The 12,149-nt window shown below is 36.9% G+C and overlaps 1 protein-coding gene across 1 annotated transcript in view; it reads left to right on the top strand.

Annotated features, from left to right (window-relative positions):
* kifc3 (kinesin family member C3) overlaps nucleotides 1–12,149 on the top strand; it is a 40,934-nt gene that overhangs the window by 14,712 nt on the left and 14,073 nt on the right. Inside the window, 8 exon segments of the mRNA XM_084124082.1 lie at nucleotides 204–346; nucleotides 3,012–3,047; nucleotides 3,709–3,916; nucleotides 5,658–5,797; nucleotides 6,038–6,103; nucleotides 6,966–7,088; nucleotides 9,256–9,537; nucleotides 10,852–11,025. Coding sequence (XP_083980208.1) covers nucleotides 204–346; nucleotides 3,012–3,047; nucleotides 3,709–3,916; nucleotides 5,658–5,797; nucleotides 6,038–6,103; nucleotides 6,966–7,088; nucleotides 9,256–9,537; nucleotides 10,852–11,025 — 1,172 coding nt within the window.

The raw sequence follows: 12,149 nt of genomic DNA, 5'->3' as shown, positions 1-12,149 counted from the left end.
ATTTAAGTACTGATTAATATTAATTAATAACATGTACTTACTATAGGGTTAGGGTTAATTGAATGTAATTATGCATAATTTAATGTTATTGCTTTGGTAAGTATGTAACAAAAACACTGTAAAATAGTGTTACTGTAAAGTGTTACCTCTTGCGTCGTAATGATAACCATATTTACTGTTTTTGTTGTTTGTGTTTTCTTCAGCGAGTTCCCTGGATTTCCTGATGAGTGATGGTGAGGAGGAGAGCTCCTTCCTCTCGTTGCCCAACTCTGTCCTTCAGCGCCACTGTTTGACCTCTGACCTCTCTGAAACGGCAACCTCAGAACAGCAGCAGTTGCTGATACAGGTACGACCCTGCGAGTGGTGTTTGCGAAGACAAGCACAACCGTTATGATTGTTTATACTAGGCATTCTGGGACTTTTGTCAGTTCTAAAGGATCAGCCACTTACTTGGCTAAAAATTCAGCATTAACCTAGACAATTAATATTATTAGTTGTGCTCACTAAGGCAAGCATCACTGTTATTATTTTTGCTCATAACTAGATTCAGGGATTTGCTTCTAAAAACCATTCAGCACACTTTACTAGTCTGAATAGCAACGGTCGGGCAACCACCACCAACACATTTTCTCTAGATTATGTGTACTAGACCAGTTACACTACTGTTTGGGGTCAATAATTTTTTTATTTTTTTTTTTTTTATTAAGAAATTAATACTTTTATTCAGCAAGGATGCATTCAATTCATCAAAAGTGTCAGTAAAGACATAGCATTACAAAAGATTTCTATGTCAAATAAATTGTTCTTTTTGTGGAAAAAAAATTCATCCACAAAAATACATTTTTCTGTTTCTTAAGCAGCAAATCAGCATATTAGAAGGATTTCTGAAGGATCATGTGACACTGGAGTAATGATGCTGAAAATTCAGCTTTGCATCTCGGGAATAAATTACACTTTAAAATACTCACATTTTTTTACTGTATTTTTGATCAAACAAATGCAGCCTTGATGAGCAGAAGAGACTTCTTTCAAAACATAAATGCATTAAAAATATGCATGCATTAACCTCTCAACCATCTGTTTCTGTGATTGTGTGTTGTGATTGAATCATCTTCACCAGATCACTACATTAAGGAGCTGGTTTCTATGTGAGCGCTCTGTTCTATATCTGTGTGATCTTTGCGTAATTGATTTTCCAGGTTTCATAGGTCACAGCTAACAGGCAGCGCCGCCTTTGTGTTCTGTGTTTAAACAATGTTATCGGCTTTAGGGCTTCTCAGCGCAGCTGGTTGCTCAGGCGGTCTGTAAACGACCACAGGCTCACTTTGTTTCAGTGTGAGATTCCCTCAGGGCAACATCTGCAGGCAAATCCCATTTCATTTAGTTGATTAAATTAGATTAGGGCTGATGTTTGCTTATAGACAGTTTCAGATCTAAAACACCTCTTCAGTTTTTGAGCTTTAAATGTAAAGATTTATAAGAATATAATGAAGGATTGGACCACTGGTTGACAATTAAAACGAAACGTTTATGGGTTCTGAAGAAAATGTGTTTGCTCACCATGATGCTAAGGTTGGGGGTTGGTGCCACTGCTTTGATGTGTGGCTGTTATTTGGTTGCTTACAAGTAAAATAAGTCCATCCCCATGTCTCTGATATCCTGGGTATGGTTGCTCCAGCCGTTTGAAAGTTCTTACTTAAATTGAAAAGTAAAGTCCACGCTAGAGGTAACTAGCCAGTTTTATAACTAACTCTCTTCTTTATTGGTTGCACCATTTGTTTTTAAGGCAGAACATAGTTAGTAGGTCGTAAGCTCTTCGTGAAGTAATGTGTAGTCACATGTGACGTTTACCTTTAATGTTCCAATAGCAGCCTTCAAATATGTGAGCAGAATTAGTTTTTATCCTTGAATATTTATCCTTGATTCTAACTTTTGCCTCACATAATTAACAGTAAAATTATGTTGCCGTTGAAATACAGTACTACTTTTCATGTAGAACATAATACATATATGTAATAACAAGGATACTGATACTGAAAAAAACATAAGAAATTAAGTGTATTTATTATGATTGATTTTATTTGACATGCACAACACGGACCGATGCACAAAGCGGTGTGCTGTTTAGGAAGGGGTTTTGTTGAAGAGCTACTTACAAAGTAATTTATTTACATAATGTTCTTGCTCTTAAAATGTAGATGAGTGTAAACGTCAACATGATCATGTATGTTTAAAGGATTGAAGTCTGTCGATCTGCTGTTTTATTCCAACCATTTCTCCTTATCGGAGGCTTCCAGAAATGTTTAGATTATACATAGTTACGTTTCAACAAATGTAATGGTGCAACGCAAAAATATTTAGTAACTTTGTGCCCCCTTTACATCAAAACTAGGCTAAGTTGTTGATAGATATGACTCCAGTAGCTCATCTGAGTTACATAACATGATCCACTGTAGGTTAATGATACACTAGGAGTACAGTCCTACTTTCTTTGATCTCCAGGGGTGGGTGAAGCTTCTCTGAAAAGGACAATCTAGAGTAATAGAGATTTGAGTGTGCTTGGGTTTCCAGGTTTCAAGAGATCCGATTGGCTGGAGATCACATGTATGGTTTGTCCAGGCCTCTGCTTTTCAGTGCATTGACGGCTCTTCTCAATACACACAATAGTTTAGACGCGGGATAGCTTTGTATGTGCTTCTCTAGATCTATCTGTGTTGACCAGGCAGTGTTACCTGTAGAGGTACAATGAGTCAGTAGTGGGAATTCCAGCACAACCAATCACTGAAATACAGGATTTTAAGACATCAGGTTTTCAAATCTTCAGAAATAGCATCATCTCAGAGAGTTGGTATGTACACATTTTTCCTGCGAAGTGATTTTGTTCTTTTGTGTGTCATCTGTCATCCATCAATGTCACATCACTGATCCTTTTCATGCTTTTCTGCTCCTCTCTTCCCTCTCGGTCCTTATTTCTGTCTCTGCACTGCCTTCTCTCCATTTCACCTGCACAGAAGGTTACTTTGTCCTGTTCCTGGACGTCTGCCTACGTAATTCCCTCTGATTCTTTCTTTGTGCTTAGCTGTGTGCTACTTGCCTCGTTCTGACGTCATCTTTAGAAAACACACTGTTCTGCTGTAAAGTCTTTTATGTTCATAGTTCTCCTTGTTTGCTTAAATCTCTCTACTAGAGGTTTTGTAGTCGTCTGAGTTCCTGAAAACTGTATCCGAGGTAGTTTGTGCCAGTAGAAATAGTCACTTGCTCATTAAGCTCTCTTGTTTAATAGGAATTGTTTAATTTTGTCATTTTTTACTAATGTCATTTCAAAATATTTTCTTGTTTTCTTTTGATTACATGATGAGATATTTTTGCAAATGTCCTGGCTGATCTTTTTGTTACAAAAAAATCATACAGTGACCCAGGTTTTTTCTTTTTTAAAGTCTGAACTTGTTTTGACATTATAAAATTGTTTTTGTTTTCCGTGGAATAAAGTCATACGTGTTTGGGATGACATGAGTATGTTGTGTAAATGACACTTGAAGAACCTGAAGAGCACTTTCTCAGTAACCTGGTTGTTTCATTATCATTTTAGAAAATCCTCCCACTTATTTTTAAATGTCCTTCCTGCTTGTCTTTAGTTTGTGTGTAGTTCAGGTCGTGCAGATGCCATTCATGGTTGAATTTACTCCGATTTCTTGTGTGTTTGTGCAGACGCTGCAAGAGAGAGTTTGTGAGTTCCAGGCACGCTTGCGCAACGAAGACGCAGCGAAACAACTCCTGCTACAGCGACTGCAGACACACGACCACCAGCTCAACCACGACAACCACCATTACGAGGAACATTCATCCTTTAACCAAGAACCTCAAGAGCAGCTCAGACTGAACGGCGTCCAGCTCAACCAAGCTGTGTCCCCTACAGGTGAGAAATGTGAAAATATAATTACACACATCATTTATTGGTCACGCTTTATATCAGGGGTATTTAACTATGTATTTGCATCAAAAAATATTGTTAGGTACAGTGTTCTTATTATTGTGTTCATGTTGTATTGCAAAACACTTGCTGCTATTGAGGTGGGATACGGGTACGTTTAAGGGCCGGTTTGATTTGAGTGGGTTTAAGGGGTAAGAGACGGGTCTACAGTGGAATTATAGATTTAATTACAGCTGTAATTACATGAAGGTATTTTATAATAAGTACAATGGGGAAAAAATGATGTACACAATAAGTGCATTGTATCAAATGATTAGTTTAAATGTTAATACATAGTTAAAAGACACTTAAAATGGGACCAATTTATTATTATTATTATTATTATTATTATTGTTATTATTGTAAATGTCTATATTTATATATTTTTTTAATTATAGTTTGTATTTCTATACATTTTATTATAAATGTATGATTTTTTTATATGTATACAGAATCCTCTTATCTCCAAAAATGCTACTTTTAGGAAATGGAAAAGTATTTTTTAAATAATTAAACACCACGTTGTCAAAGTGTCGAGCTTGAATGGATTTATAAGGTTTTTGGCCAGCGAATGTCGGACATATATATATATTTATATGTTTTGTCCGTCATTAGAATGGCTGCATCTGAGGCAATAAGTGCATCTGTTACGACCGCTAGGGGTCGGCTGTAACAGGAAAAAAAGCATCAGACAAGGCCAAAATAACAAACAAAAACACTCTTTTCTTTAACCTCTGCAATTCCTAAAACAAAAGAAAACAAAATACAATTGAATTACCTTACCTACCTACCTCCCTAACCAAAAACAATGTGAAAAGATATACAAAATAAAATGGCGTCAAACCCCCTACCTCCCTTAATTTGGCAAAAATATATATAAAAATATTTACAGGAGATAAATTTACAAGTTTTTAGCAAACAATGCAAAACAGAATCCAAAATCGCAGTCAAACAGGCGTGGGTCAGTTAACAAGGATAAACAGTTTCAAAATCACAATCTCCAAATAATCACTCACAGCACAATCTCAAATAAACACTCACAATCTCTCTGATACGACACTCTAGACAAGACGATGATGCAAAACAGTAGCGAAGTGGTTACGATCAACGATGGCCCAATAGTGGCCTCTCTTGAATGTTTGGGGAGGTCCTTATATCTGGATCAGGTGTGGAGGAGAACCAATCGCAGTCTCCAACAGATTATCACCAGAGACCGCCCACCTGTGACACAAACAAGCACATGCACATACACAGAGACAATAATACACAGGACAGAATGGAATCAATGAGCAAATGACTCGGGTAATAACAGCATCACATTACGTTTTCATCAACTATTAGGTTATAAAGTTTACTGTTGCTATGTGGGCGCTCCGTTTTTTCTGATGAATTATGGAATTACAAGGTTTCCGCCTGACAGCGACAATAGTTATGTAATATTAATAAAGCTGTTTATACATATTTACATTTATCAACAACATTGACACTGTTATTGAACTGAATTGATTTGACAGAGCTGCTTTAAAATAAAATTTGTTTCATAATTGATGAATTTTGCAACATTAATGCTGTCATTTTCCTGTTTATTAGTGAAACAATCTGTATAAAGTACTTATCTTGTGACCTAAAAATAAGAAAAAGCTGCTTGCATGGCATTAAGTGTGTGTTTGTATGTGTGTCTGTGTAGGTGTGAGGAACTCTGGTGCTTTGACACAAAGGCCTCTGGATTTTCCCAGCGCTGTACAAGTGAGTAAAATTCACTCACAGGAGCAACTGCAAAAAGACGAGGGAGAACAACTCGCTCTCATTACAGGGCTGCGCACACAGGTACGTCACACACAAAGAATAGGGCTCAGTTTTCCAGCCAGATTTAGAAGAGCACTATCAGATCATTTACATTCCTCAGCCGCCATGTATCCTGACCTTTTATGCATCGATATTCATTGTTTCTGTCTGGATGGATTAAAGAAGATTGATACCTCATAAATGTGAATGCATTAAACTTGCTGACTCGTTTCTTTTTAAAGAGATTTGGCTTAATAATGCTGTTTGTTTGTGGTTTTGTAGGTCAAGGAGCTGGAGGAGAAACTAGTGGATCAGACACAGGAGGTGGAGAGACTGCGCTCTGAGCTGGTGAGAGACTGAAACCGGGATAGAGAGAGGGATTATTAGGGACCGGGAGAGCTGTCACAGTTGTGTGAAAACACATTTCTATTGTTTTATAAAGAACACTGACCTGATTTAATTTTATGATGGGCGGTGGAGGGAGTGTTAACCTGGTTATCTGGTTTTGTTGATAGCAGAGGAATGTGTCCCTGATCTGATCTCTAATTTTAGATTGGCGTGGCTGTGCTTATCTGTACTTTGACAAATTTATCCCCAGAAGCTAAATATGATGAATCCTTTTCTCATTTGTAGTAAAAAAAAGCCAGTTTTTTTTTGTAGCCGGTTCATAAAATAATTAACATTTAATTTATTTAATTTTAGGGGTTTTTTTAACATGGAGCATTAAGTTACTGTACCGTTCAAATTGTGACAGACAAATTAAGACATTTATAATGTTACAAAGATTCTATTTTAAATAAATGTTCTTTTGAACTTTCTTTTCATCAGAGAATCATGAAAAAGCATCATAGTCATAGCCACAAAAATGTTAAGCAGCACAACAGTTTTCAACATTACTGATAATAAAAAATATATTTTGAGCTGCAAATCATCATTCAAATCATTAGAATGATTTCTGAAGGATCATGTGACACTGAAGACTGGAGTAATGATGCTGAAAATTCAGCTTTGCATCACAGAAATAAATTACATGTTATGTATAATATATATAGAATCATATCTTCCCCCAATTCTAAAAAATTTTTTTTTGGGGGGGGGTAAGGCTAGGCTTTGTCATTTATAATTAGGTGTATATAAAATGAATTAGAAGTCTACATTAAGTCCTCATTCAGTTAGCTAAGTAAATGTGTGTGTATGTGTGTTTGTCTAGGGGGCGACAGATCTGGAGAAACAGCTCGAGGTGCTGGAGAGTGAAAACCAGCGGCTCAAACAGGAGCTGAGGGCCAGTCACACTCAGACCAGCTGCCCTACTGCCCACTGCCCGCACAGCCAGGTATACTCGCACTACCCTAAACAGACCATCTTACTTTTAATGAAAAATCGAAATCTTTCCAACCAGGTTGGGAATCACTGCAAACCTCAAATACAATCATACAATCCGACTGGTTACTTGATGCTTGAAATTAGGGCTGTCACGATTCCTCCATTAAATTAGAGTACGCTTTTAAAAAATCCTTGATTGCATTTTTACCCGTGTCGAGTAACCGGCAAAATGCCAGAAGTGGCTCTTTCCATGGACAAGAATCCATGAACCGCATTATTAGACAGTTTTCTAAGGCTGCACGATGTATTAAAACCATTTAAAAAACATTCTGTAGTATAGTGCTATTGTGAATTCACACAGGCTGCAATTAAATAAATATGTCTTGTGGGTTAAATATATATGCTCTTTAATTATTTACATGCTTATAGGTCACCTAAGTGTGTCTTAGAGTGGCTCTGTTCACAGTAAATGCTGCTTATCACAGTAAATACTGTTATTTACATGAGTGAAATACTTCTCAAACTCCATCTCATATGCTGTGAGTTTAGGTTACTTACAACGTTCACCTGGGAACGTAATGTGCACCATATCATTAGATTTGTGAGGTAAATCATTTATAAACCTACGCCAACACAGGACAATATATCAGTACTTTTGTAAATATGCAAACTGTTCATCGTGATTTCAAAATAAGTTTAAACCCTTGCTCTGAGTTTGCTTGTTTTGATGTCCACATGTTTTGATGTCCACATGTTCTTGTTCAAGAAATTACAGTGGCTGTTGCACTTCTTTCGTAAAGAAGTGGCCAAATATTAAAGATTAAGTAAACGTTTTGATTAAATGTGGTTTGGCCAATATTTAACAAGGATTTGATCTGCTGTAAAGTGTAATAACTCCAGGCCGTTGGCGCCCTCTGCAGGCATTTGTTATAATACATAATGTACACATGATGATTGTTTATACTATGTGTATTATATTATCTATTTGAACTGTATTGTTTTAGAAAACCATATGATTACTTGCTATTGATGCTTTATATGAACCACATATTATTGCCTCATTGTTATTATATATGTATTTTAAGTAATTTTTAAAGGAGAAGTTCACTTTCAAAAAAACTTTTGCTGATAATTTACTCACCCCCATGTCATCCAAGATGTCCATGTCTTTCTTTCTTCAGTCGCAAAGAAATTAAGGTTTTTGATGAAAACATTCCAGGATTTCCCCCCATGTAATGGATTCTATTGGGACCCAAACGGTAGAAGGTCCAAATGACAGTTTAAGTGCAGCTTCAAAGGGCTTTAAACGATACCAGACGATGAATAAGGGTCTTATCTAGCGAAACGATCGGTCATTTCCAAAATAAATAAAAAAGTTTAAGTTTTATAAGCACAAATGTTCGCCTTGCTCTGTTCTGTGATGCGCGTTCGTGACGTCACGTAATACGCAATTACGTTGAAAAGGTCACGCTTGAAAAATTTCTGTCCTGAAGAAAATGTTCTTTTTGGCTTTTTAATATTAAAACACCCAGGATACGCACACGAATGGGCATTTTAAACGATAAACTGACACAAATACATTTGAAAATGTGTATATGGTCCTCCTTCCGCACATTTGTAAACACGTCAAGCGTGACCTTTTCAACGTAATTGCGTATTACGTGACGTCTTCAACGCGCATCACAGAACAGAGCAAGGCGAGCGTTTGTGCTTATAAAACTTAAACTTTTTTATTTATTTTGGAAATGACCGATCGTTTCGCTAGATAAGACCCTTATTCACCGTCTGGTATCGTTTAAAGCCCTTTGAAGCTGCACTGAAACTGTCATTTTGACCTTCTACCGTTTGGGTCCCAATAGAATCCATTACATGGGGGGAAATCCTGGAATGTTTTCATCAAAAACCTTAATTTCTTTGCGACTGAAGAAAGAAAGACATGGACATCTTGGATGACATGGGGGTGAGTAAATTATCAGCAAAAGTTTTTTTGAAAGTGAACTTCTCCTTTAAGGCTATTGTTTTCTTAGGTCAAAAAAAAAATCAGATTTCTCTTCAAAATAATCGACCGATTACCAAAAATAATCGTTAGTGACAGCGCTCCTTGAAATGCTATCTACCTTGTGTTTATTCTCACAGCTGTTTATCCTCTGTTTTGTTATGTAATGTGTCGGCCTCAGGATGTGGAGGCCCTGCGTGGAGAGCTGTGTCGTAAGGGCGAGGAGTGTCGCGAGCGAGAGCGGCGACTGGCTGCGCTGGAGCAGCAGGTGCAGGAGAGGACGGGTGTAGTCGTTCAGCTGCAGGAGCAGCTGGAGGAGGCCGCGCACCACAGACAGCAACTCCAGAAGCAGCTGGAGGAGGCGTCATGCCACAGGAGCCAGAGCGAGGATCAGCTGACCTCTCGGCTCCGTGACGCTGAGGAAGCTCTGTCTCTCCAGGCTGCACAGCCACCGCAGGTCAAGGTGAGAGTGATAACAGCACAATGTTTGAGAGAGTTTTCAGGTTTCATTGTTGATTTGAAATTGTTCAATGCTGGTTACACTTTCTTTTAAGGTGTCCTTGTTGCAGTGTAATTATATATTGTTAAGTACTGAGTAATATCAATTAACTACATGTACTTATTTTAGGATTAGGGTTTGGTTTGGGGTTAGTTGCTTGTAATTATGCATAATTTACTGTTATTACTACAATAAGTATATATAAAATATGTAACAAGGACACTAAAATAAAGTGTTGCCAAAATATTTTATTGAAATGTAAGTTTGAACTTCTATCGTAGAGGCTTTTTGTGGATTTGAGTTATTTAGCAAACGCTTAAACGCATGTAAGGCCCAAAAAAGTAAATAACAGTGTCACATTGAGACCTTGAGACTAGAGACATTATTCAAAAAGAGTACTTTTATTATGATGTCTGACTGTGAATGTACAGTAACACACACTTCATGTTAAAACACCATACATACATCAACAGTTTTGCATAAAATAAACGCCAGTTAATGCAGATGATGTGTTTATAACATTGTTTAATGTTGTTTCTGTCCCCTCCATGCTATTTGTTTAATGATTTATGCATTTTGTTATGATTGATTCATGCATTTCATTGTGTGTATTATTTAAAGAAGTGAACACAAGATAATTATTCATGTTAAATGTGTATTTCTTTGTTTCTGTATAATCACATACATATTATAAACAGTCATACTTGAGTACTGGAACATCTTTCCCACAGTGGATTTAAAATGAACAGAAGTAGAAACAAAGTAATGTAAAGAGCCTCAAAGACAAATGTCCATAATTAAAGTAATGTAAGGGTAGATGTTGTTACATCCTAAAAAACAAATATAATACAAAAATACAGCAATAAAAGAAGGTATGAGGTGTTAATATTCCCAGAATAGAGACTTTCAGATTTTCCTGAATAAATATAATTTGTCATTATTGATAAATCACAATTTCTTATTTACAACTCACTCACAACAAGCATCAAGTACCGTGTCCAGTTTCCACATCTAGAGAAATTATCCATACTGAAAGAGATAGACAATTATTCCTTCTTATTAATTTCCCTCAGAATGGCCAACTCAGAGTCCGGCTCAATTTCCATTTTCTTCCTTCCATATTTAACCTTAAATAGTCAGCTCTACTGCACCTTCAGTCTGCATATATATATTCTCTCTACATTTAGGATACCATATAGCCTTTGAAGGCACATACTCAGGGCTGATGAACACCTCATAAAAGTGAATTAATGTGTCTGTTTCTCACTCTTCCTGCAGTATGTGACCAAGACGGTTGAAGTGGAGTCGGCTCAGTGTAAGCAGGCTTTAATGGAGGCTCAGGCCCGTAACCAGGCGCTGCAGGAGCAGCTGTGTGTGCAGAGACAGCTCCTCAGAGAGCTAGAACAGCAGCTCCACGAGTCCCAGAGAACCAGCGGTCAGCTCCGCCAGCAGGTATCACACTCACACTCCTGTACACACCTGTACACCACGAGCGTCACTCATGCTTGAGGATGTGTAGTAGACGGAACTGCTCCCTTCATTCACACAGAGACACGCAGAACATGCAGACATGTTTTATGGTTTAATATTCAGAGACACTTATCCATATCGCTCTGATACATTCTTAGCATTTTGAGTGTCCTGGATTATCATGTGGCCGGGTGCTTCTCAGATCTGACCCCGTTTGTGGTGACCGTGATGGTCTGTTGTTCTGGTGTTCACGTCTTCTCAAATCCCAAGTGTTTTGATTATAAGTTTAATGAGGCCCTATGATATCCGGTTTAATTTTTTCCAAAATTTTGCGTTTCGCGTTTTAATTATTTTTTTTTTAAACTGTTTTAACTTTTTCTAGATTCTATTTTATGATTTAGTGCAAAATAAAATGCTAAATTTATGATCTAACTTGCAATTTAATTAGTCTTTTAAAATGTAATCAAATTCAATTTGAACAATTATGTTCTTTATTTGGCAAAGTGCTGCATGACATAATTCTACTTTTTTTTTTTAAATTAAAACTTGGAGGAAAATTGTGTGGTATTCTGTAAAAATAAAGTTTTATTAAACTGTATTATTACTTTTGTTATTATTTTGAGAAGTGCATGTTACCGTTACACTCACTTTATTTAACTAGTAATATAATTCATTATTTCTGAAAGTTAAACCAAACTTCTTTTTCTTTTCTTTTTTTTTAACTGGTTGTTGCAACGCCCTTTGTGTCTGATGATAGTTTTCTCAGATGAAATGGTGAAGTGACTGTCAGAGCAGCTCTGGAGGTGAAGTTCATGTGTTCATGTCCTGATATAGTGAGACCGCAGACGCTGAAACACCACGAGCGTCACTCATGCTTGAGGATGTGTAGTAGATGGATCTGCTCCGTTCATTCACACAGAGACATGCAGAACATGCAGACATATTTTATGGTTTAATATTCAGAGACACTTATCCATATCGCAAATTGATTACATTTACAGCTCTACTTTTATTTATTCATCCAACTTTTACCAGATTCCGTAACATTCCACACTATACTGTAAATTCCATTTTGTATGACGGTGTTCCATGAATCTAGTTGAAGG

Source organism: Abramis brama (assembly GCF_963993115.1).
Source record: "Abramis brama genome assembly, chromosome: 9".
NCBI classification, from domain to species: Eukaryota; Metazoa; Chordata; class Actinopteri; order Cypriniformes; family Leuciscidae; genus Abramis; species Abramis brama.
The sequence above is the reverse complement of the archived record's forward strand: the minus strand, read 5'-3'. Positions and strand labels throughout refer to the sequence as shown.